Below are 27,009 nucleotides of genomic sequence, written 5' to 3'. Positions count from 1 at the left end.
AGTGTTCCCTTCCAATAATGGGATTTATCTGAGGATCATGAGGAGTTCCTGTCCATGCAGATGGTAAGCAGAAATGGCCAAGTGTACACATCACAGTGCACACCCTCCAAAGACCCTAATGGACCCGGAACATTTTCTATTTGTACAGAAACAAGTGTCCATTGAGGAATGGGCCATCTGACATTGCAAAATTCTTCCCCAAATGGTGTCTCCCCTCCCTGGGGTTGCCCCGCTAGGTTGGAGCTTGACAGAAGACCAGAGCTGGTCGTTACCTTATTTGGGTCACACTTTTCAAAGTCATAAAGCGTAGCATGGGCAGCGTAGAGGAAGGCAAGACCCAAACCAGTCACCCAGAACTTCATCTTGAGTCTCTGCTTTCTCGCTTCTCGGTGAGAGAATATTCTGAGACAAGTGAGGTCAAGGTATGCACGCTTCCTGGCTTTTGTAGAGCTTTACTCTCTCCCTGCCAGCCACACCCTCTGAAAAGCTTGCATCAAGTCCATCCGCCGTCCTTTCTTGCCCACCAGCCACGTTTGCAGCTGCAGATACAACAAGGTTGTTGTTGGCATGGGAACAGCTGCCCCAATGGCTCCTTGTGCAACACAACGAGGTATTGCGGTTGTCCAAACAGAGGAGGCATTTGCCTTGGCCCACGATCCAACTGGCATTTGGACAACACCACCCGGAAAGGTCACACTCCTCTTATCTAAAGCAGGGGAAGAAGAGTTTGGAGTGGGTGACCCAAGGTCAATATGTTGCTTGGAGTGCAATAAATAAATGAAGGAATGATGTCCCATGTCAGGAGGGATGATGGGGCCCTCATGGCATAACATCCAAGTGTCCCAATTTTCCAGGGACAGTCCCGGAAGCCATCCGAGTTTCGGATTTGATCCCTGAATGTCCCTCTCATCCTTTTCCTTCTGCATCTCAGAGAGCAATTAAAAGTGGTGTGTGTAGGTGCAAAAAATGGAGTATGGTTTATGCTGCAAAATAAAATCCCTGCGACAAATGAAGGAAACAGTGAAGCTGGCATACAAAGCCATTCCTGTAATGTTGAAGGGGAAAGTGACCAGTCCACTTTAAATCCTTTCATGGCAATGTTTCCACAGCCAGCCATTTCTTAGGAAACACGGGTGTGAGGGATCCTATTCCCTCCCTTTCAATACTTCCCCAACAGTGACTCTCCCTAAGTTTCACTGACAACTAGGATGAATCCTTCAGTGTTCATATGGGAGTTGTCTCTGGGGTACCTCAGGGCTCTACGGTTGAAAAACTTTTGCCACCTATGGGATCTCCCTACCAGGGTTCCCAACTACTGCAGTTTGCCTCCCCTTTAGGCAAATAAGTGGCACACTTGGCTTCACTGTCCAGCCCTCTGTATGACAGGAGAATAAGCAAACAGGAAAGCTTTGTTCTCTCCTCTTAGTCACACCTCTTAAGGTACTGATACACTGCCAGAGTTAACGAACGTTTAAGCACATTTAACTTTATTAGGTAACTTGAAAACATGGATGTCTCAGGTTATTACTGGTACAAATTCTTCTCATGTAATTCAGCTTTGTTATAATATTTCCTGCATCCCTTTAGCAATGGTAATGACCTTTCCTCCCATTCCCCAAAGCCTAACCTCGCATTTTCCCTCTCTAATCCTCCACCCCCACTGCCAAAACCCCCAACTGCCTTTTAATGGTTGTTCCCCCTCCTTTTAGAATGCCAACTACCCTGTTTCTCCTAAAATAAGACATAGCCATAAAATAAGCCATAGCAGGATTTCTATGCATTTGCGAAATATAAGCCGTTCCCCAAAAATAAGCCATACCCCGAAAATAAGCCATAGTGACGTGGTACCTCCCATTAAAACAGCCTGGAGAGGCGTGGCTATGCAGTGTACCGATGTGACGCAGTTAAAATAAGACATCCCCTGAAAATAAGCCATACTGTGTTTTGTTGGGTGAAAAAAAATATAAGACGGTGTCTTATTTTAGGAGAAACACGGTAGCTCCGCCTCCCAGGGAACACCTACCTAAAATGGGAGTGATAGGTTAGCCCATGATGAACCTGAAACATCAGCAGGCATTATTCCGCCACAACGGGGATGTTGATTCCTTTACAGTCAAACCTCGGTTCTCGAATGGCTCCGTTTTCGAACATTTTGGCTCCCGAATGCCAAAAACCCGGTAGTGAATGATCCGGTTTCTGAACGTTTTTCAGAACCTGAACGTCCGACACGGCTTCTGCTTGAGTGCAAGAAGCTCTTGGAACGTTGTCGGACGTTTCGGAAGTCAAAACAGTCTTCCAGAATGGATTATGTTCAACAACTGAGGTTTGACTGTATGGTAAATGGAGCCTGACACTGTCTACTCAGAAGTAGGCCCCTTTATTCAATGGAGCTGACTCCCAGGGAACTGGGTCAAGACTGGGCAGCCTTACACTGCAATCTGAAGCATTTTGACTCAGAACTAAGTCACACCGAGTTCAACAGGATTTTCTCCCTGTTCTGATCATTCTCACAGTTTCCTATTATTAATATTTATTCTTTTTCCCTCAGGGGGCTCAAGGCAGCTTACAACTACAATTGTATTTCATTGCCTTGCACATTTTTTATTTACACAATTCTGCAAGGTAGGCTTGGCAGAGAGGTTGCAATAGGCTCGAGGTGACCGGTGTCAATGCGTATATGATGTCTATGTGTACAGGAGATCCACACATGATAGGATTCCTGATGGGGAAGAGGATGTCACTATTTTCATCAGAGGACTGTTGGAGGGCCTAAGAGCTGGAGTGGACCATAGGAAGGATCTTTCTTCCCCCTGCCCAGGAGGATGAAGAGCCAAGCCTGGTCTGGGAATTCAGAACATCAGAGGACATGGCTGTCTTTGAATCCCTCTAGCAATTCTCAATCCTCGTTTCATCCCAGGTCCCGCTGGAGCAAATGCTTGCTGTCCCTTGGGCATTTCCAGAGATTGGGTGTTAAGTATTGGCAAGGATATCTTGAGCACTTATCTGGGAGAGAACAATGGGATTCCGTTGAGGGATATTAGCCCAGTGGCTTCCTGAAGCACCCAGAGATTACCTGCTGAGGCATTTCCCTGTGTACATGGTTTCTTGCCTACTGGATCATGGCAGAGAGTTGGGTTCCCTTAAGGGCAGCACTCCGTACCCCAATGAGTTTACTCGGAAGAGACTTTGCTTAGGTGACCCCCCCCTGTAATTTCCGTAACAGCAGAGAGCCTGGACAGCATCTCCAGCAGTGGTCCGCAGCCCAGAGGCAGACGAAGTGAAGTTCTGCTAGGACAACCATGAACTCAACTCATCCCAAGGCAGGGGTGCCAACTAGAATAAAATATTGGGTAGGCCCCACCCTGCATCATCAACCACAAGACACCATTTGAAGGGCAATGCCCAACAACTGGAGTGTTGGTGGTGGTGGTGGTGGTGGAGGAAGCGACCTGGTCCCTAGGAGTTGGCGCCTAGGCCACAAGGTGCAAGTGATCTCCCAAGGGTGTTGGGCAAAATAACTCCCTTGGCAGCTCTTACCACAAGAAAGAGCAACAAACAGGTTTAGCTGCTCCCAGCCAGCCCCTCCCCTTCTTGATGTTGCCCATTTGAATGGAGGAATTTTTAAATGATCAGTGTGCTCACATCAAGTCCTTCCTTGAATTCTCCCTGTCATGCTTCTCAGTATGACCTCTATATCTTTCTCTTATTAATTACCCTGGCTACGATTACGATTTTGAATTTATTACTGTACATCACACCCTTCCTCCCGAAGGAGCCCAGAGAGATGAACCACACGAACAATAAAACATCTTAAAAATGATTCCGATGTGGATGCAAACTGGGAAAGGTCTTGTTGGAAGAGGGCCATCTTCAACAGGGTGTCCCTGTTTGAGGTCCTGGAGGTACCCAGTTCCGTGGGTAAGTACACTGCTAGCCATTTGGGCAGGAATAACGACAGCAATGAAACCAGAAAACGAAGCTACTCCAGGCTTTGTCAGCTCACGCGCTGGGTTCGAAACCTGCCCTTTCAGCACATCCCGGGACACCTGCCCCAGCCCCAGAGCTGCGTTCAGAGGGAGCACCTGACAGGGTGCAAACAACATGGGTGGAAGGTGAAGCCAGCTTTTAAAAACATTTTTTTCCAGCGTACAGATCCAAGGAACCCTCGGCCAGACTATAATTTTTAAAAAGGAACAATCACCAAGGTCCTCCTCTGGACTGTGAAAAGATCAACCAATGCCGACGGAAAGAACCTGTTGTGACTTAGGATGTTTTCTTTGCCGTCCAGTCATTAGGGTTGCCATTTTAATTGTGTTCTCGGTAAGCAATTTACAGTGTTTCAGAATAACAAGCAGTCATAGCAGTTTTTGCTATTTCTAATTAGTCACCTAAGTGATAGAATCTGACTGACAGGTTGACTTTGCCGGCTAATTAGAATCAGGCTGGTAATGTAAAAGTTTTGGGATTGTTTGCGTGTGTTCTTTTAAGACGAAAAATAAAAATAAATAAATGCAGAACATTAGAAAATGTCGGAAATTGGGTCTGTGTCAAGCTAGCTGCTGTTATTCCATCAGGTTGCAGAAAAGAAGAGAGAATTGTGGCGGCAGGACTGCCCTGCACCAGCTCAGCTGAGAGACCAGCTGCTGTTTCGCTCCTTCTCTCCCTCAACTGTTTCTGTTAACTCTGGCCATCATGAGAACTATGCAGCTTTTAAACATATGAAGCCTGACTCTGCTCATTTTCCACTTCCCTTCCCACCCTTTTCTTTTTGTGCCATGTCTTTTGCAATGCAGCTCTGTTTTTGATCTGGGTTTGTTTAGACATCATAATTCATGGACAGAATAGCCACATGAGTGTTCATAATAGCCTAATGATTCAGTTCAATAATGCATAATAATTCAAGCGTACAGGAAGACGTGAGAACTATTAAGGGAAATAGGATTGTTAAAGCAGGGGGTGTGGAGGAAGGCATAGAAACATCTCCCTGCCAGACACAACAACTACTGGAAATTTGCATGTAATGAAAGCACTGAAGAAATATTTACTGGAAAGCCATGTGCAGTACACCCTGTTGCATAAATGAGCGCTGTTAACAAGGCTTAAACCACTGAGCCTAGGGTTTGCCAATCGGAAGGTCGGCGGTTCGAATCCCTGTGATGGGGTGAGCTCCCGTTGCTCGGTCCCAGCTCCTGCCCACCTAGCAGTTCGAAAGCATGTCAAGTACAAGTAGATAAATAGGTACCGCGGGAAGGTAAACGGCGTTTCCGTGCACTGCTCTGGTTCGCCAGAAGCGGCTTAGTCATGCTGGCCACATGACCCGGAAGCTGTCTGCGGACAAACACCGGCTCCCTTGACCTATAGAGCGAGATGAGCACACAACCCCAGAGTCGTCCGCGACTGGACCTAACGGTCAGGGGTACCTATCTAAAATGAGAATGTTGTTGCATTTTATTGCCATCACAGTTTATTGCAGGGATCAGGCAACAGGGATTCTGCAGCCAAATCTGGGGCCCTAGAGGAATACCACCCATCCACTCCAAAGCAGGCATTGGCAAACTCCGGCCCTCCAGATGTTCGGGACTACAATTCCCATCATCCCTGACCACTGGTCCTGTTAGCTAGGGATGGTGGGATTGTAATCCCGAACATCTGGAGGGCCAGAGTTTGCCTATGCCTGCTCCAAAGCACAAGAGAGGTACATAGGGAACTGCCTTATACTTGGACCAATAAGCCATCTTGTTCAGTATTTAGCTGCACCTGACTAACAGCAGGCTCTCCAGGAATTCTGGCTGTTGGCTTTCGTCTGTCTTGAGACGAAGGTGCCGCCCAACCACTACATTAGCAGTCAAAGGATATTTCCATTCCTACCTGTGTTGGTACAGGGGGGAAATGTATAAAAGGAGAATTCCTGGGTGCCAAGATCCAAGTTTGGGGCAAGCACACTTTGGTGAGAGAACCCCAGCAAAGCATAGAATATGTGTGCCCGCCTGCCCACGGCTATCCTGGATGCCCCCGCACCAGTGCAGGCTGCCTCATTAGGGCAGGTGGGGCTTTGCCCTACCAACTTCAGCCTTGCCTTGGCCAGTACTGTACCACCTGCCTGCCCTCTTAATTGCAACCAGCCCGGAGGGTAGGACCAGCTGTCTTCTTCCTCCCGCTCAGTCTCCGCAGTGCCGCAACAGAACTCAGTTAGGGAGGAATAGGAAGAAGGAGGCAACATGAGAATTAATTGACCTCTGCCTGCACTTGCTTTAGCGCCACCTACTGTTGACCTCCCTGCCCTCTGCCCTACCAATCCCAATGGGTACCAGGCACCGCTCCAAATAAAAGGCACACGACACACACTTTTTTGATCTTAAGATGTCTGTGCATTTACGGCCGCGCCAAAAACCCAATAAACAATAAACAATAATTGCAGGCAGGAGGGAGGGTGCCTGGGAGTATTTATCTTGGGGTTGAAATATCTACCAGCTGCAGGCCATCACGCTTCAAGCCAAGGCAAGAGCTGCCAGCCGCCAGTCCCTAGGAGGACTTCTCCTCCTTCGCCATAGTGGCAAAAACCGCTTGGGGTTTGATGATATACATGGCAAAGCAGTGGAACCTGGCACAAATGGGAAATGCCCCACAAGCCTCTGTTGCCCCTCCCGGCCTGCTTTCTTGCTTACAGCCAGTCCAGGGGGTGGGGGTAGTGGCTGCCAGCTTCTTCCTCCTAAGTCTCAGTGTTGCCTCTTGTAGAACTCATCCAGGGAGCGCATGGGGACAAAGCTGGAATAGGCCTGCGGCGCAGGTGCATCAACTTGGGCCCCACATTAGGGGGGCTGTCGCGCATGTATGACATCACACATGCAACGCCCCGCCCCCGGCGGGCCACACCTGCTGGGATGCTCTGGTGATCGCAACAGGTGGCACAGAGAGTGAGAAATGCCCTCCCCCAAGCAGGGATGGCAGCCCCTTTAATATTGGGGTGCGATCGGCGTCCCCTGCCTCAAATATTGAGGGGGCCGAAGCCCCTTGTGCCTCATATACCTGGCACAGCTGCTCCGGTGGCGCAATGGGTCAGTGTGTCTGGCTGTGAACCAGAAGGTTGGTGGTTTGAGTCCACCCAGGGACGGCTGTGGGCATTGCAGGGAGCTGAACTAGGGTCCCTTCCAACTTACAATTCTTTGAGAAATCTACAAGGTTGGCCCTGACAGTCATAGGCTTACCAGTCCCAAAGAGCACCCACCGCCTGCTTAGATCTCTCCCCACAATGCCTCGATCTCTGAGGAAGGCCACATACAACGTTGCTCCGAGAAGAGCACTGTGAGGTGGCTTCTGAGGCAGCCCCAGCTAGGCATTACCACAGTAGGAAAAACCACTACCATCATCATGTTGCCGTAGGTGGAAAAACTGGTTTTTTAATGCTGTGTCTGCAGAAGGAAGCAAAATAGAATGGGCCGGCCCCGGCTGGCAAAGACTGATGATGGTGAAGGTGATGGTGAAGGTGACAGCACCTTGAAAGGATTTTGTATTTATTGCACTGTACGTGCTGCTTTCAGACTTCTTACCAAGCCTTGCAAGTGGAAAGGCTGCCCAGCCCAGTATCTATCTGATCATCTTATGATATAAACCTGTTTTCAGAAGGAGGTGGGAGGGAAAAAAAAAAAAACCTTGTATACATCAGGATGTGTTTCGGCAAGCTTTTGTTAGGTTTGATTGAAGATATAATATGCATGATATGAAGGAACTGTGACCACAGATAGCAAAAAAAAAAAAAGAGAGGCAGCACTCCTGGGACTGCGTTGCAGTGCTGCTTTGACAGCTCTCTGTCAAGAAGAGGTGTAAGGTGTCTAACTGTATGCACAGATTGAGGCTTTTCCTAAGATTCCCTAAATGTTTCCTCTTCCCTGCCGAGGTCTGTGATGAAGGAGGAGGAAGCTGATAGGCAGTACCTGCTGCAAATCTCAGGGGAGATACCCCCACGGTGATAGTTTCTCTCAGTGCCGGTCACCACCCAGAAACAGAGAAAGTTCAGTGAGTTCACTGTTGCAGAAGATAAGGCTCAACAAACCAGTGTGGATATAGATACATACAGCTTGTAGGCTTTTGCAGATACAGATATATGCAGTGTCGGGGACTGGTTGGATGCAAAGGAATGGGGGAAGAACCGGCTGGGGAGCCCCCAAGGGAAGAAGGCCCACCCAGAGCCCAGGGTGGTGGTGGGACGACCATGAGTGGTCAGAGGGAGCAGACTGGGGGGGAGAGGTGTCAGAAGCGAAGAGGTAGCAGGACTTAGTGAGCTGGGAGAGAGTCTGTGGCAAAAAAAGCCCAGAAGCTGAAGCAGAAGAGGAGGAAGGCCTAGAGGCAGAGATGAGTCAGGCTGGTGAAGAGTCACAAGGGTCTCCCCTCCTACTGCAGCAAGCTCCCCTCCCCTCTGCTCTCCTAGGACCAGGAGAGGCATGAAGTGGGAGGAACAAAGGTAGACATGCAGGTACAGTCTCAGTTTGCAGCAATACAAGCCTAATGGAGTGCTTGTAAGTAAGAAGACAGGCGGGGCTGGCTGGCTGGGGGACGGACTTTAGGTTGCTGGGGCAACACCCTATTCACCCTGAAAACGGAATTCAGTAAACCTGTTTCTCTGCCTGTAGGAGGCTTACCGGGAAACCCATATAAGAATCTAAAAGGTAACCTATCAGTCAGAGGAAGCAAACTCTATCAACCATGATCAAGTCGGAGCAAAGTGGCTATTAAACCTGATCTTTATTGCTGCTGTTGCAACAGGGCACTCGCTCACCCCACGCAGGAGGGAGGAGGAACCCAGAACAAAGGTGCGCAAGCCCTTATATAGACTTTTTAAACTGCCCACTCTGTAGCTCAAGACCACCCCCAAAAACATCATACATACATAACAGAAGGCAGAAATCCTGTTTGCCAGGATATCTGTTAATGGTCACTGATAGCTTTACCTGGGCAGCCTGGCCATTCTTTTGTGATGGTAAATACTTTAATTCCTGAAACCTGGTCACAGGCTCATCCTATTCCTGAACAAATATGCCCTTAAGACAGGCAAGCAAAAGACAATGGAGAGGTTTTCCCTTTTCTTCCTCCTTGCAGAGAAACATTTGAGGTCAATTTGGGAGAGTCAAAACAGTTTCAGGATTGCGCTCCTGTACTATTTCAGACATGTGGTTTATATACATATGCATGTGTTTTGCCTTTTAAATTTATGAACATTAAATTTATATGCAGGTAGGTAGCCGTGTTGGTCTGACGCAGTCGAAATAAATAAATAAAATTAACAAATTGTCCAGTAGCACCTTAGAGACCAACTAAGTTTGTTCTGGGTATAAGCTTTTGTGTGCATGCACACTTCTGCAACAGTCGTCCACAGGTTTACCATACCCATTGAGTCAATCACCCATCTCCTACTACCCTTCTGAGAAAAACCCCACCCCACCCTCCCACTATATATATAAGGGTCTGGCGACTACTGTTTCAGTGTATCTGAGGAAGTGTGCATGCACACGAAAGCTTATACCCAGAACAAACTTAGTCGGTCTCTAAGGTGCTACTAGACTTTTTTTAATTTTTTAATTTAATTTATATATTTGAGACCTTAAATTCTTATAACAACCCCTTAACACACCAGGCTCTGCTGTTCCTACAGCAGCAGTTGTGTGCATAACCCTCCTCACTTTATCTTTCCCCTGGATGCCTGCAGAGGCATCCAAGGTTCACAATTAATTAAGACTGAGTGGGGCATTGTAATTCATCACTTTTAAAATATAAAAATAGCCCGTCTAGTCCAGCATCCTGTTCTCACAGTGGCCTACTGAATTTTGCCATGTGCGCAGAGAGCACTTATTCTGGTCCCCAGACAAGAGCCAGTTTCCCAGGTCGTGTCACATTCTGGCACTACCAAGGAATGGAAAACAAGGCCATGAAACTGGCAGGAGTGATGCCATCAGGTCTGGAGCAGGTGAGATTCTTAGGAGCTTTACCTCTGAAGAAGAAAGCACTCAAGACAGCTCCAGACTGTTGGTGTTTGACAGGGAGGATTAAAGTGCTTTCTACGAAATGTTGGTTTGTGCAGTTAAAATGGATTATGTCGGAGAAGGAGGATTAAATCTGTAGATTAAAATGTAAGCCTCCTATCCCATGCGAGAAAATACAAAAAGTAAGCAGGGTGTGAAGCCTTTTTAGCAGGGTAAAACACTTAAAACCTTTGCAGCTTACTAAATTTTAGGAATAAAGCAATTACCTTTTAATCCCTTTTCTATGTGGTCGGCTGACCTCCCCCTCTTCATCCCGTTGCAGAGAACGAACCGCACGTTTTAGAAAGATAAACAAAATGGTCAACTGACACGTCAATGCAAGCAGCAAATATAATCACAGCAAAGAAAAATTATCAGGTACAAAATACAACAGTTGGCTTCAAAATGGGAGGCAGGGGAAGAGGCCACACAGAGGGTCCTCTCTAGGAAATTTAAGAACTCTCTGTGTACTAGCCCTGTGCTTGTCTAGCAAAGCATGCATTTGTGATTTGGCTGCAAACCCCACAGATGAAAGGGTTTTGTCACCTCGATGTAACAAATCCACTTCAGAAAAGAAGCAAACTTATTGCAATTAGGAGGGTAACAGGGCGATAATAAAATAGGAAAAGCCTGCTGGCTCAGGCCAGTGATCCGTCTAGACCAGCATCATTTCCTTACAGCGGCTGACTAGACATCTGTCAGAAGCCTGAAAGCAGGACCTGAGTGCAAGAGTAGGCAAACTAAGGCCCGGGGGCTGGATCCGGCCCAATTGCCTTCTAAATCTGGCCCGCGGACGGTCGTGTTTTTACATGAGTAGGATGTGTTCATTTTTTAAAATGCATCTCTGGGTTATTTGTGGGGCATTGGATTTCGTTCATTTTTATTTTTTTCAAAATATAGTCTGCCCCCCCCCCCACAAGGTCTGAGGGACAGTGGACCGGCCCCCTGCTGAAAAAGTTGCTGACCCTGTGCAAAAGCAACTCTCCTCACTTGCGATTCACAGCAACTGGCATTCAGAGGCATCCCACTGAGGCTGGAAGGAGAGCATAGTCATTGTAGCTGTAAGATGCTGATAGCTTTACACTATCGATGTCCACCACTAAGGAGGGGGGGGATTATATTCAGATTTAAAGGCAAGCCTATGAAATGTGCGCTTTCCATAACAACATGAGAAGTGAAAGACAGCCAACCTTTGAAAATAACACTGTCCATATTTTAGGATGTAGTAAACAAATGGTTACCAAAATGCATTACAAAAATGAACATGTTAGTGAAAATGGCATACAGACATGCATAGTTGACCTTGGAAAAACGTGTGCATAAGTCAAACTGCATACAAATGTATGTTTACTGGTAGAAATTCAGACTAAAATGCTGATAAAAGTTCCCCGACATGTTAATAATCCACGTGGATGGGCAGTTCCAGAATATGTCATTGGTCTCCTTCACAGCCCCCTTTCTTGCATTCTCTTCTGCAGGGCCAGCTCAATAAATTTTGTCACCCAAGGCAAATCACAAAATGGTGCTCCCATCCCCCCAGGGAAAAATGAGTGAAGATCTACCTCAGGAACATGGGGGAATAAAGAACTTCATCGGACCTGCTGCCCCTGTGGATCCTGCTGTCTGTCTGAGGCAATCACCTCACTTTGCCACATGGGTGGGCTGGCCCTGCTCTCTTCTTTTGCTCTGTCATTTTCCTCTGTGGCATCGGGAAGCCCTCCCCAGAGTCAGGAGAGGTAGGCCAGGCAAGCCGCCATGTTGACAAAAGCTGTGAAAGCCAATGCCCACAGTGCCATGTGCTTGTCGGCTTGGCCCCAGGGCACATTCTAGTGCCTTGGGACAGGAGTGTGCTCCTGGAAGGCATAAGAAGGTTGTGCGAAGCACCAACGGGATCTGCAGAGATATCACAACCCAGAAGAAGCCCAGTTCCATGGCCAGGAGGAGAAACACGCAGAAAACGAAGGCCACCAAGGGCCAGGTGCAACGGGGGGACATTGGGTTCCGACGGAACCATGTTGGGCAAAGGAGCCATGCTGGATCCGGCGGCCATGTCGTGGCTCACACTAGTGATGTCAGTGAGCTCCTCGTCTCCTCCCTTTGCTGCCTTTCTCCGGTGCTTGGATCCAGTCCTTATGAGCCCCATTAGCCCCACTGGGAGCAGGGCAGCCAAAAAGGCAAAACCCCACGCAGAGGAGACGGGGGCAGGAAAGTGGCGGTTGAAGCAGAGCGCGCTGCAGAAAGGCCGACTGTCCGCTTCCACCATGGTCCAGTTGCAGACCAGGTCGGGGTTGGGAGAGGACCAGGGCCCGTCGGCAATGAAAAGGGCCACCAGCCGTAGCCCCAAAAGGATACCAGGGGGCCAGGCCTCGGCAGCCAGGCTCACCTCCAGGGAACATCATGGCTGGCTGTAGGAGCCGAGCCAGGCCAGCGACCACAGCAGCCATCTGCTGAGAGAAGGGAAGAGATGAGAGAGAGAAAGATGAGTTTCCTTTCTAAACTTTATTGTGCAAAAGTTGGTTGCTCTGTGGTCTTCAGAGGCATGAGAGAGTTAAGAATGGCAAACAGGCTTTTTTTTTTTTTTTGGTTTTGAATGAAGGGAACTGCTTCTTCTTTTTTTACCTTTTTTTTTACACGTACATTTTTTTTTAAAAAACTGGTTTTTAGGACCTTTGTTCATTTAACAAATACATAATACCGAAATTCATCAAATGACGTTTCCCCCATTACGGCATCTTTATGCTAGGAAAGGCCTAACCTGTTGAGTTTGTGCCTGTAACACACCTATAAGAGACACGGGGGGGGGAGGTGGCAGGTATTTTTCCTTTAGAAAAATAAATTTTCTTTTCTTTTTCTACTATTATACATCACATATCCATAGCATTCATATTACAATCCCCCTCCCCTCCTCTATATGTTGTCCCTCCCCCCCCAATGTTTTAAGTGACAATGCTTCAATAGGTGATAACCACCAAGGTGTCTTAGATTCTAATGGTATATCTTTATATTTTTTCCATACTTTCCTTATTATGTGATTGTGGAATCCTTTGTGTATTTTTGCTTTTCCATACCATAAATGGCATGCCATCCGAACCTGGTGGCAGGTATTTTTCCAGCCATATTGGGGTGGTGGGTCTACAGAATTTGGTCCAGCTCCTTTCCAGCATCATCCACTCCCACCCTTTACTGAAATTTTAGTGCCCCGGTCCTTTTAAGTACCTGTACTTAAAAGTTCTGTGACAGGTGTGGGAGCCATTGGCCCGCCACATATTGGGGAAGTACAGCTCCCGCAACCTCAGCAAACATGGCCAATGGGAAGGGTGATGGGAGTTGTAGTTCAGCAACAAATGGAAGACCAAACGTTTCCCACACCTGCTCTATGGCTTTTAGATGATAAATTATTATCAAGGCATCACTTTAAAATGAAGGATTTCCAACAAGATTAACCCTGCATCTCACCTGTAGGTTGGGCTATTATTATCTTACTGTTATTAATCATAATCTACGTGTTAAATCTCTGTTTTACCTTCCTCTGGACTCTGCCCTGTTTCTCCCGCCTGTATCTACACCAGCCAGATATCCTCCAAATATTATTCAAAGCGCTTCGGTTCGTGAGTCAACCTGAACTTATTCTGTGGTTTAGATCAGGCTTCCTCAACCTTGACCCTCCACATGTTTTTGGCCTACAACTCCCATGATCCCTAGCTAGCAGAACCAGTGGTCAGGGATGATGGGAATTGTAGTCTCAAACACCTGGAGGGCGGAGGTTGAGGAAGTCTGGTTTAGGTCACGGCACAGGCAATAAAACTGACATCACTCTAAAATGACAGGAGACCCTCCATCATGAACTTTTGTGACCCTGGTACCAGCCTGGTCTCAAACCATGTCCTGAAGGCACTCAGGAAACATATTGTGTTCCTCACACCTTGCATAAAGGTGAACACATGTAATTTAGTTGCCAGTGTAGTCTATTTACCACCTGAATGGGGCCATCAAGATAAAGGTTAGATGATTTGAAGGCAGCAAACAAACAAAGGATGCCCGGTTTAGCCAACACCCACCAGGTGGTTTTATTTAACACAATTAATTTGCAAGATGGGAGAGATGAAAGGCAATAGAATTGCTCATCTTAAGGGCCCCTTCCTTTCTCCATGAAGAAAAGGGTATAAAAGAACCCTAAGATTTGTAGTCAGTGGCATTTCTTAACTTTTATTAAGAAGTGTGAGTTCTGGGACAAATTTTTCATGCTCACTGCTGTAGGCTTTTTTTTCCCCCCAAGCGGGAATATGGTATTTATTCAAATTGTGGAATTAGTTTATTTTCCCTTTGCCAACCCCAGGAAATTATTCTGCCCTGTACTATTCCCAGATGCTCCACCTATGCTCCTCAGTGGGAAAGGAAGGAATTGAGAACCTTGGAAATAGAAAGAGAGGGAGAGGGAGAGGCTTGGTGTCTATTGAATGGGGGGACTGGGAGAAAAGCTTTGTAGTGGCAAAGGTTTCATTTTCAAATTGCTTGAGCTACTGAAACAATCTGAGGGACAGGTGGCTCTTAAGAACAGGAAATGGCAGCAACATTACTGATTATTCACCAGAATAACGGGACGGCTCCAACCATACTTTAGCCTCTTCTCCAAAATAGCTTCTGCTGTGCTAATTTTCCTCAGACTTCAACAGCAGGGATTGCCAAGGCCATTATGATTTGGAGGTGTCTTGAGAGCACTGGCTTGGAAAGCCGATCACGCCCTCGTGATAGTGTGGTGAGGGAAAGAAGAGGTTATTACAGTCACGTCATGAGGGGATCTCTGCAAAAGGGCCATTCCGTGAAAAATGAGCCTGATAAGAATGCTAGATGAGCACAGCACTTTGGTGAGGAAGATTCCAAACGTGCAGTCTAACCATTTTTTTAAAAGCTAAAGACAAAAGAAGTTTATTTTATGGACCTTCTTTTCAAAAGTCCACCCACGTAGTCTTCACAGAAGTGTTCAAGTTTAAAGTTTTCTGATGATTGTCCCACCCGTGACAGCATTTTTTCCTTAATTTTGTATCGTTAAATTTCTTAAACTTAATTCCTGATTGCATAGTTGTAACCAATAAACATTGATTTAAACAGATATGCTGAGTTTATCATTGATTCACCTCCCAACTCACAGAGTTTTTCCATAAATCAAACTTATCTCAAGCTCCATGTCCTTTTTTTGTCCCACCCGTGACAACACTTTTAACATTTAATAAAATTGTCAAAAATATCCATAAAAATAATAAAAAATTAATAAATGTTCAGTATCTTATTAAGAACATAGTTTAAATTTTGGTTGTTAATTTTTATGTATATTACATTGTTACACATGTGTCAATACCAAAAAACATGGTCAAAGTGTCCCACCCGTGACAATGGAATGGCCCAAAAGCTGCTACATCGTCCAGCAAGTGTAAATAACGACAAGCAGCAGCACGAGGGCCACTGAGAGGGCTGCGTTCTTGGGGTTTTCATGGCGAAGCGCTTTCAGTTCTTCCTCATAATTTTCAGCTTGGTTGCTAGCAGATTTCTCTCTCTTTCCAGTGACTTTCTTCCCTCAGGAGTCAGTTGTTCTCTCCGTAGCTTAAAATCCAACTCTTCCAAGTTCTCTCTGCACTGGGACAGCTTCTCCTCCAGGGTGTCTATCTCCTGAGCTACGCCCACGCGCTCTCCCTGCTTCTTAGGCATTTCCCCCTCCCACGCTGTAGGCTTTTTGAGAATGTAGGGATTCTCCCACTCTTTAGTTCAAGGTTTTTGTGTCTGTCTCTGTGTGTGTGGTGTGTGTGTGTGTGGTGGGCTGCCTGCTTAAATTGTAATTTTTCTGTTATTCTGTTGCTTTCATTTCATAGAATAAACCAAGCTTTCTTTGCTCCTTTGTATAAGAACTTCTTGTGGGCGTACGGTTAAGGGTGACACATATTCAAAAAACAGATGCCATTATAATTCCAACAAAGTATCGAAAATCTCTTTGGTAGTGTGATGTACACATATGTGGGTTCAGATACATACTTCCAACAATTCTGTTATGTTATGTAAGACACACAGACCCTTATCTCGGAATGGAATCCAGTAAACTGGTTCCAAATATCTCTCTGGTTTTACCCTATAAAACAAGACCCAGAAAACTCCAGAGTCTTAAACAAAATCATCACCTGCAACGAACACTCCAGCTCTTCCCCACTCATCCTAATGCAGGCTGCCAGGAGTCTAGCTGCAGTTATTGAGGGGGAGTAAAAAGCACTCAACACATGCTCAGAAACACACACACATTCATTTTGTTCCAGGACTTAAGCCCTCGCACTGAACACGGAGAGGTGGGGTGGGTGCGAATAGGTTCTTCTGGGGCTGAACCTAGGCTAAAATTAAGCCATGCCTGTGTCTTTTCAGAATTGGGTTCTGTCTTCAGATTCCTGAAGTCTGTATGAGGGTGGAGTTAAAGCAGAAAGCCGGACTCCTGGGTTCTCTAGGAAGAAGGAAGCAGGGCTGCAAAGGACTGAGGATTTGGCCGTGGGGCTGAGGGGTTGCAGCAGGCAAGTTAGCAAGACCAGTCCTGCAAGAGCCTCCCTGACAGTCGCCATTTGGGAGGGCTACACTCACTTCCCTGTGTTGCCCTTTGAGGATGGTCCCTAACAGTCCCTGTTTAAACAAAATAAAAAAATAAAAAATTCCTTCCAGTAGCACCTTAGAGACCCACTGAGTTTGTTATTGGTATGAGCTTTCAGATACACTGTTTAAGCAACCGCTCATCATTTTCAGGCCCCCCCCCCCCCGTGTTCAACCACCTTCCTCTGACAGCCTTTTCATTCCCCTGCCTGCACTCACTCCCCCCATGTGTGCAGAGAGGAAACATTCACTTTTGTGTCCAATGATAAAAAGACCCCTTGAGAAGCATAAACTATAACTCCAATGCTGTCTGTTTTAATTTTACCTTCTCCTTTAGAGTCGCCTTGACACTTCAGTTCTTCTGTTTGTCCACCCTCTTCTCCTTAGTCCTCTTGAATCTGTTCTGCCTCTTGTGTTCTGCTTTAGGGGGGGGGAAGGGTTTTTATTTTTTTGTTTCACATTATCAGGAACTCCCCTGCACGGAACAGGCCGGCCGCAGCCAAACAGAAAGCTGAAATGAAACTCCCAAGAGAGATGGGAATATCTGCCAGAGCTAACGCCTCCACACAGCTGCATGGACATCCCCCTGATGGACCACCCTTCTCTCCCCCCCTCTGGCTTTACTTCCTCTGCTTTCTCAAAACGGACTGATGACGTCTTCTCTGCATCAGCCAACCTTGTGCCCTCCAGATGTTTTGGACTCCAGTTCCCATTAGCCCCTGCTGATGGGAGTCGTAGTCCTCCATGTGGAGGAGACGAAGTCGACAAATGCATGGAGCAGAGGTGGGAAACTTGGGGCAAAACGGGGGCCCCCAGCCCTCTCTATGTGGCCCTCAGAACTCTCCCAAGCTACATCCTTATTGGCCCTGCCTAGCACCCTTCCTTGATTGTTGTTTTGCCCGACTGGAGGCAAAATTTACATTTGCTGCTCCGTCTGGGTTTAACTCTGACGTGTGGCCCTCAAAAGGCTTCCCAGAAGGAAACGTGGCCCTCGGACTGGAAAAATGGTTCCCCACCTCAACCTAGAAGCTGTGGCAGCAATTCTAAGTACAGTTGCCTGCTCCAGCACCAGGAGCGGCGTACATCTGGGGGCATGGCTGGTGCACGTCCCAGGGGGCGTGACGCGCCACGTGCGTGTTGCACGTTGGGTGTGTGTGCAGCAAGCAGCACGTCCCGGGGTGCGCAGCGAGCGCCGAGAGGGAGACCAGTTCAGGAAGGGCCTAGAGCAGTGGTTTTCAACCAGTGTGCCGAGGCACCCTGGGGTGCCTTGCATGATGGTCAGGGGTGCTGTAGGCAACACTGGCCTCTGTCCCTCTTTCCTTCCCTCCCTCCTCTGATGCCCTCTCAAGTCTCTGCCTCCCAAAGGCTTGCACAGCTGTTTGTTGCAGCAGCGGCAGCTGCCAGAGGACTCCCAAGGAGAGAAGAGAGAGGGGAGGCGGACCACAAGGGAGGGTGTTCGAAAAGAGGCTGCCAGCTCTGCAGGCAAGGGGTGACACAACTGGGCTCTGAGCCCCCACCAGAAAGTATATGCAATGGTCAAGGGAGCTTCTGGGCCTTTTGGAAAAACGGTACATAGGAAGCTGCCTTAAACTCTGTCAGGCCACTGGTCCAGCTATACAATGATGGCTCTCCAGGGTTCATGCAGGGGCATTCCCAGCTTTAAATGGAGATTGAACCTGGGACGTTCTGCATACAAGTCAGATGCTCTTCTGATGGAGCTGCAGCCCTTCCCCAAAAGGGAAAGTAAAAATGTGAGGAGAGATCCACCCGTCAGGCTGGAACGTTACTTTTCACAGTAGGCTGCAAATGAGCAAAAGAAATCTGCCCAGAACAGAGGCTCTTGTGTTGTTCCAACAAAGGCGAGGATTCAAGAAACTAGGAATGCATGGTGCTGCCTTACCCTGAGTCAGACCAAGATGGTCGACTCTGATGCTGTACCTCCAGGGCAGCAGTCAGTCTTTCCCATCACAGGAACTTCCTGCATAAAAATGAGGTGCTCTGCTAAGCGGTGCTGTGATCCTTTCACAAACCCACATATTAACTGCACTCATTTGATTGCATTGCTATAGAGCGGGAGGTAGTGATGATTTGGGGTGATATTTGTGGGTCCCATCCAAGCCTGTGGGACCAGTCTCATGGTGAAGTTAATGGCCCCAGCTAAGCCTGTCAACCCCGCTTTTTTTAACATGTCTAAAGAGTTGGGGCAAAATGTGTTGCCATAGAAACAACCAGCTAGCAATGCCTTCAGGAGGAGTGGGCAGGCCTCCCTCCGCACTAAGTTGGATGCCACATTATTCTAGGGGAAGGAGAGCAATAGGCCGGGGCCTAGTTCAGGCTAGTCACATCCAGAGTAGGGAAGACTGTTAAGTACACAGCTAGGATAAGAGGCAGAGTCAGCATTGGTTCCAAATGTCCTTTATTATTAACAACGGAACTAGAACTCAAGAACAACCCATACTGCGTGTGAGCCTGCCCGAGCCAGACTGACTCGCTCCCGCCTAAAACTGTGTACAGAGAAAAGAGTCCTAGTTAGCTTGTTTCTGATAGGAGTGTTCGCCCACCTAACTCTTCTGTAATTGGCTAGGTCGCGCCAGGAGGTGGACCCTGTAAGGGGTTGAACAGCTCCTATTGGTTCCCATACATAACACCCCTTCCCCAAATTCCAAACATTATGAACAATCAAAATCTTTAAGGTGTGTTGGCCCATTTACGTTCTCGTTGGGACCGTCGCGGTTCCTGGGTCTGCACCTGCGACTGGGGAACATTTCCAAGTCCCTGTTGCTAATTGGTGCGATCAACGGAGGCGGCTCTGCAGGTGTTGCTGGTTGTGGGGCTGCTGTGGGCCCAATATCACTCTGTTGAGGTGTCTCAGTTGGCGTCGCACCTCCGTTTCCCCACTTGTTCCAGTTGCCAAGTCGCCAGCTGTGTCTGTCGCACTTACCATACATAACAAAGACAGAGAGGCTTGAGCTGCTCTCTTTGCTACAACCAAAAGTATAGCTTGGGGAGGATCTCCCTGAAAACTTTACAGGAAAGCAAGATTTATTGGAGTGTCAATGCTATGAGCCCTTCCTTTTTATGTTCAGGCTGTATAGATGTGTGATATGCCACTTGACAAAAGCCATTTCCCCAGGTCCTGTCACACTCTGGCGTTACAAGAAATTGAACTCAAGATGGCCTATACAGATAACAGGGAGGAGCAGGTGAAACTTTAAAAAGCTTTCATCAAGGAACGAGGCATGCAGGTGTCTCTAGACAGATGGTGTTTCATGGGAAGGAAGCACATTGCAGGAAACATGGGGCTGTGCAATTAAAGGGAATTAAAGGTTTCTGCCACTGTGATGCAGCAGAACTGCTTCTAAAAGAAGCAAACCTGAATCCAATTGCTTGTTCTCCTGCCTTGTCAGTCGAAGAACAGGATTTTAGAGCTGGACCAGTCTTTGGAGATCATCTAGTCAGTGATGGAGGAACCCTCTCCGGCACCCAGCCCGTACAGCCTGCGCATGTGCGGCACCCCCCCCGCGCGCACACTCCGTATGGAATGCCACACATGCGCAGTCCATACGGGATGCTGCTTGTGAGCAGCATCCTGCACAGACGCCTGTACAGACAGCGTGCGCGAGCGGCGGCAGCCTGTACAGACTCTGTGCAAGCACGCGCCCTCGACCACTCTACAGCTGGGGGGAGGCAGGAGCCATCTTGTCACCCCTCCCAGAGTGGAACCCGGGGCGGCCCGCCCCCTCCGCCCCTCCCTTTCTACGCCCCTGCATCTAGTGACCCCCTGCTGGTGGAGAAAGAGTCTGATCCGCTGTCCAACAGCTCTTGCCTTTGGACCACTTTTTAATTTCTTAGTCACTTTTTCTGGTATGGCAGCTCAAAGCTACTTAGAAAATGGCTTGCCCAAAAATAATAACGCATAGGTTAAAATTGAGGAGGATACACTGAAACATTCCACCCATAGGCCATAGATAGTTAAAAGCCAAAGGCCTGGTTAAAAAAGGAATATTTTTGTCTGATGGCTGAAGATATGTTTCAATGGCACCAGGCAAGTCTCCCTGGAGAGAGCATTCCACAAATGGAGAGCCATCGCTGGAGCAACCGAGAACAAGTCTGCCCCGTCTTCTGTGTGATGACCCTTTCAAATATTTGAAGGATGCTGTTGCGCCTCCTCTTCATTTTGTCTTCACCTGGCTAAACTGTCCTGCTCTTTCAGCTGTTTCTCACAGGACTTGGTTTCCAGGCTAATCGCAGCTAGACTTCAAGGACATGTTAAAACAATGCTAGTAGCCGAATAGGGACAAGAGAAAATGTTAGACAGAGAAGCCTTGCGTCTCTAACACGGGTGGGATTGGGATCCCAAGTTGTTCCAGTGGCATTTTCCCTAACGGTGAAATCTGTTTCTTGAAGTGCTAAGTACCGATCAGCAGATTGGAAACCTCCAGGGCTCCAGTTTTGCTCCACGAAATTGGATTACACATTAAGCTGGTTTTCTACCTGCCTAATCTGCTTATTCTGAGTCAGAACTCAGTCCTCTGTGCTATAGTATAGGGTTTCTGGCATTAGTGCCAACTTCCGCAACTCAGAAGTTCTGAACGTAGCAGAATTTCCTGCCGCAACTTAGAAGCAGCTACAACAGCAGTGTGGACTTCCAGGGGTGATCAAACACACAGGTTGCTTTGGCTGCAATGTGTTCACATTTCCCTGTGAGTAGATACATATACAGCCTTGGAATCACACCTGCTTTCTCTATCACGTCTACCCTTAACCTTCTCTTGGTAGCTCGGTCGGTAGAGCATGAGACTGAAATCTAGTGGGTAAATCTCCCTCTGATGACAAACAGTGATTTCTTTAAAGGGGGACAGACAGATCCACAGAGGGCAGGGCTGTTTCCAACTGATATTAATTTATTTTACTTATTGGGTGCATTTATATACCGCTAAGCACACCCCAATCTCAAAGCAGGATGAGATCACCAAGGTCTTGGTGCAAAGCAGAATTTTGGTCTCCTTGGAATTAAGGTCACTGGAGGCTTTGGCATTTTCTGCCATAAAATATTTATTTTCACGTATATACAAGCTGGAGGAGACTCTTGAGAGTCCCATGGACTGCAAGAAGATCAAAGCTATCCATTCTGAAGGAAATCAGCCCTGAGTGCTCACTGGAAGGACAGATCCTGAAGCTGAGGCTCCAATACTTTGGCCACCTCATGAGAAGAGAAGACTCCCTGGAAAAGACCCTGATGTTGGGAAAGATGGAGGGCAAAAGGAGAAGGGGACGACAGAGGATGAGATGGTTGGACAGTGTTCTCGAAGCTACTGACATGAGTTTGGCCAAACTGCAAGAGGCAGTGAAGGATAGGCGTGCCTGGCGTGCTCTGGTCCATGGGGTCACAAAGAATCAGACACAACTAAACAACTAAACAACAACATATACAGGCTGAATGGCAGGTGGAAGGTTCACGCAGCATTAACACCCCAACAGATCCTTCTCCTCCATTAGCTTTCTAGGAAGGGACCCCCCCAAGCCATAGATTTGCACTCTCACAGAGAGCAAGTCTGGTCTCCGTGTCTCTTTCTGGTCCAGTTCCAAGACTGACATGCTAACAGTTCACCTTCTGGTCAACCTGTGTGTTGAGCATTTGTTCTGATTTGGTTGTGGAGAGATTAGATAACTGTTGTCTTTTGAATGAGCATCCATCCTGAACTGCTTGCAGGGAGTTTAATTAGACAAGTTGCATCGAGCAAGTGGCGCCCCACACTTTCCAATGAATCTCCATGTCACTTTTCTCATAGGAAAAAGTTCGGGTTTTCAAGGAGCAAGATTGTTTCACCAGAGCTCCAAATCAGCTTTCATTGCATCCTCCCTGAATTTGCCGGTTAATTTCCAGCATGCCGGTTGAAAACAGTTTGGAAGCATCGAAGACACAGATACCTTGATGACATGACCTCCAACCAGAGGAAAGGTAAACAAAGGACACTTCCAGGCTGCCATTACTTTGAGGCTGGCAAATTTAGGTTCTGCAATTAGAGTTGATTGGCAGGTCTTGTGCAATGAAGCCGCTTCTCTGAAATGATGCACCTTTTGCAATATGGAAAGTGACAGGGCAGTGAGGGATTACATTCGCAGTGAAGCAAGGGTAATCTAACTTCCCCACAAACAAATAAGAATACTGTAAGTGCTCATTAAATTGCCTTTAATGAACAGGATGAACGCTCAGTAACGCTCAGTAAAGACGCAGGATGCATGACGTCTCTGACGGAGCCATCCTTTTCCTTTGGAATGAGGCACAGCAGAGACGGTGATGTCTTTACGATATCTGGTTTCTTTATGCATACATACAACCTGAGCCTACGCTTCCCAGCATGCTGCTTCCAGCTTCCAGCTTATATCCTTTCACTCTGGCCTTTCTCTTGCCAGAGAGTTGAGGGACAGAAGGGGGGCACCCTTTGTTCCCTTAATGGCCCATTGCCTCACCAGGAATCTCGCCTGGCTATTCCAGAAATTTGAATCCTTAAATTTTAACACTTGCTGGATCCAAATACTGGTAGGAAACCGGAAGGGCCTCAGCTTACAGCCTGCCCTCCCTAAACTCATAACAGAAGTAATGAGTGGCACCCTCACAACTCGGTAGTGGTGCCCACCCTGTGGAATGGCCTCCCATCAGATATTTCTTACAACCAGTCAGGAATAGGCCTGGGCGATATATCATTGCAGACCGCAATGTCAGCTTCACTCGGTGGTATATCGCTGGCAAACCCTCCACTGCTCCTGAGTGCCTCTTCTGACACTGCTGAAGGGAGTCAAGATTCTTGACTCCCTCCAGCGGGCGCTGCTAGCAGGGGGACTCAGGAGCAGACACGGTTTCACCAGCGATATACCACTGAGTGAAACCGCCACCCCACTCTGCCCTCATACCATGGGCATACCCAGGGGGGGCAGGTGCCCCCCCCAGAAGCAAAAATAATAATAATTAAATGGTTATCGGCAGCCTAAAAGAAAAAAAAAAAGCTCAAGACTGGTCTTTCTCCCCCTCCCAAAATCTCAATAACAATTGAGCTCTTCCGCTCTTGCCGAGGCAGTTGGCCACTGTGTGTGTGTGTGTGTGTGTGTGTGTGTGTGTGTGTGTGTGTGTGTTGCGCCGGCTGTTTCCCCCTCCCTCACGCTGACAAAGAGCTGGTGTGCCTATCAGAGACCGGATCCTAGCCTGCACCCTGCTTGGTCAAATGGGGATGCAGGCTGAGACTTGGGCAGTGTCAGGGGGCGAATTCATCGTTGCCGGGATTCATCGTTGCAAGGGAGCTTGGCAAACTGAGTTCCCTTGCATGGTGAGTAGTTCCTTTGCGAGGAATGAGGATCCTGGGAAACTGAGTTTTTCAGCCATTTGGGGCTTTCTGTTGGGGGGGGGAGTTTTTCTGTTTTTGAAGCTGTTTTTGTTTTTGAACCTGAACGACCATGGCTTGCCCCCCTCTAGTTTTGATCCTGGGTACACTCCTGCCTCATACTGCATCTGTTCCTCCCTCTGCATCTTTAAACTGCTCAGCTGAGGAGTGTGCCGCTCTCCTCAGCTGAGCAGTTGAAGGATTCCCCAGCCCAGATCTGGCTTCCACGCCTTCGCTGGGGACGGCTCCCCCATCTCTAGCAGAGCCACAAAACAGCCCTATAGTGCGCAGCAGCACTATAGTGCACAACGACTCAATTAAGTCATATACTTAGGTGGGAAGCAGTAAAGTCATATACTTAGGTGGGAAGCAGTAAAGTGGTTCTGAACTCCTTGAAAACATTTCCCTTCCTCAGAAATGGAAAATGAGTGAGGACCCAACTAAAGAAGAATGGCAACTTAAGCTGATGGGATATGCGCAGCTTGCGGACTGAACATATAGAATAAGAGGACAAGAAGGACATACATTCAGATTAAGATTGGAAAATGTTTATTGAATATGGGGGAAAATTGTGTACACTTGAAAATGTGGGCAGCATTAAGATAAATTCCAGAGTGTAAATAAGTTTTGATGGGTGTAATAATGGAATACTGAATGGTTTGGTTTATGTAAAATATGCAGGGATTTATGATATGTAAAATGAACCATGGAAAGAGAAGGAGGGAAGTCACTGATATTTTAAGGGTGTTTAAATGAGCATTCTAAATTGTAAAACATAAATTTACATACTGGTATACTGTATATGAGAAAACATTTTCCTTCCTGAGGTTGAGCACCAAATCCTCTGGTCACTGAAGCCAATGTTTTAAAGAGTTTCACTGCACCATTCTGAATTCAGTTTCTTGCTACCTTCATCCATTCCACTAAATTTAATCTCACTGCATGGTACAGCTGGCCCTGCATTGAAAGCCAGATGTTTGGAGGAACACCATCAACACGGGTTGCCATTTTCAAGGCACAGGTGTAGCAATTTGATTTTATTAGCTATTGTGTAAAACCCAATGTTTGTTTGTATTTTAATGTTGGTGACTGTTGATGACAATCTTTTACAAATTTGTTTTCTGAGCCGCTAGGCCATCTTCATTTGAACTGATTTTCACACGTTGGTCATCACTAAGTCCTCCCACACTTGCCTATTATTATTATTATTATTATTATTATTATTATTATTATTATTATTATTATTATTACCAGCACATCTTGGGTTAACTCTGCACTCCACACTGGAGTCTACAGGTGTGGAAGCAACAAGGAGCAATTGAAATATTAATCAGCAGGTGGCGCCAAAACACTTCTCAACGGCAGGGTGGGTGGATGGGGGAAGCCTGTGAATGGGGATCGCAAGGAGAGGGCTCCGAATTAAGGGTGAATGGCAGTGAAAGGAGCCAATAGGGAACGGTGCTGCCACTCTGAGTCCCTCCCACCATTACCTCCATTGCCCAGTTTGGTATGGATGTATTTGCAGGAGGCTGAGTTTGGGGAGCCGAGATCTCCAATAAAGGACAAGCCAGGAGCGCGCGACTTTCTCAGTTCAATCCGGTTCAGTTCAAAGAGTACTAGGTAGGCCTGGCCACACATACTGAACCGGACTTGGGTATCCCAAAACCTAGACTTTACCAACCTGGTGCTCTCCAGATATTTTGGATGATGTGGTGCTTTTTGCTTGTGATCCGGCTTGTGTGTGATGTGTCTCCCCAGTCCCCATCCCCAACTGGTTGTGGGAGTCTTTAAGGTTAGGTGCTCCTGGCATGAGGCAATTAGGACACATTTGGGATTTTGCAGGTTTATCGGCCACCTTGCTGCCCAGCAGTCTCTCTCCCTGAGCTGACAGATCTGCTCTCAAAGGTGGTGTTGAGGACTCCCAGACTGCTGGTTCTGGGAGCGACCTCAACATCCATGCTAAGACAACTAGCTATGGAGTGGCTGCCAAGACGACCATGGAGCTTTTAAGTGCTTTTTTCTGGGGGGGACGCAGGGGGACACATACCCCTAAACATTTTTTAAATCTAAGTTTGGCCTCATTGAGGGGCAGTATTTCAACATGAAAAGGAAAATGAGAGTACCCCTAAAGATTTTTTTTAGAGAGGGAAAAAAGTACTGAGACTTTTACAACATGTCACTGGCCCAACAACACACCCTGCACCTCATCTTCTCAACTGGGCAGGAAGAGAGCGACTTGAAAGTGGGAGTTATTGACATCAGTCCCTTGCCCTGGTCAGATCACTTCCTGTTGAGATTTAGGCATTCAGCACCTTCTCCCCTCTGCAGAAGCAAGGGACCTATTAGGATGGCCTGCCCTCAGAGACGGATGGATCCAATGGGTTTCCAGATGGCTCTGGGTGATTTTTCCGGTTGATATGACAGGCACTCGTTGCCCAAAGCCCTGGCTGATCTCTGGAACACCTGGATGGCTTGGGCCACTGACACAATTGCCCCTGGGTGCCCTCTCCCACTTCCTGGAGCCCATTTGACTCCCTGGTGCACTCCAGAGCTTAGGGCAAGGAAACAAACAAAGATGGCTTGAACACAAGCAAAGGAAAGATCCAGTCAAATACAATCAAATACTGGTTTGCAGTATCTAGTGCAGTGAAGGCAGCAAAGAAGGCCTCGATTGTGCTGCCCAGCAGAGCTTTCCCAGGTATTGCGGGGGCCTTTTGCAGTCTGGCCCAAAGGAGTTTGCAAAGCATTTTGAGGACAAAACCACCAGAAATTGCTTTGGTAGTCTTATGACCTTTGTTGGGAGAGAGAGACAGGGGAAATATGTCCCTGTTAATTCTCCTCAGCCTCTCAGTGGCTTTCAATACCATTGACCACTGTATCCTTCTGAATGCTCTTTGGCCTCATGGAGCCTTCAATGTGGCATTCCTCAAGCCTCAATTTTATCCCCTATGGCCTATGCTATTTAACATCTACATGGAACCACTGACGGGTTATCCAGA

The 27,009-nt window shown here is 47.4% G+C and overlaps 2 protein-coding genes across 2 annotated transcripts; both read right to left on the bottom strand.

Moving 5' to 3' along the window:
• Positions 1–11,667: 11,667 nt before the first annotated feature.
• On the bottom strand, positions 11,668–12,467 carry LOC117059197. The gene is given in 4 exon segments (XM_033170755.1): positions 11,668–11,828; positions 11,830–12,024; positions 12,026–12,361; positions 12,363–12,467. Coding segments are annotated over 4 exon segments (714 nt in total). The 5' UTR covers positions 12,458–12,467; the 3' UTR covers positions 11,668–11,740.
• Positions 12,468–15,421: 2,954 nt separating this feature from the next.
• LOC117059198 (coiled-coil domain-containing protein 167-like) lies at positions 15,422–15,721 on the bottom strand. Its single transcript, XM_033170756.1, is given in 2 exon segments — positions 15,422–15,548; positions 15,551–15,721. Coding segments are annotated over 2 exon segments (291 nt in total). The 5' UTR covers positions 15,717–15,721; the 3' UTR covers positions 15,422–15,423.
• Positions 15,722–27,009: the final 11,288 nt, after the last annotated feature.

This window comes from Lacerta agilis, chromosome 14 (genome assembly GCF_009819535.1).
Source record: "Lacerta agilis isolate rLacAgi1 chromosome 14, rLacAgi1.pri, whole genome shotgun sequence".
Lineage (NCBI taxonomy): Eukaryota > Metazoa > Chordata > Lepidosauria > Squamata > Lacertidae > Lacerta > Lacerta agilis.
Note: the sequence above shows the minus strand (reverse complement) of the source record. Positions and strands in the feature narration are given on the sequence as shown.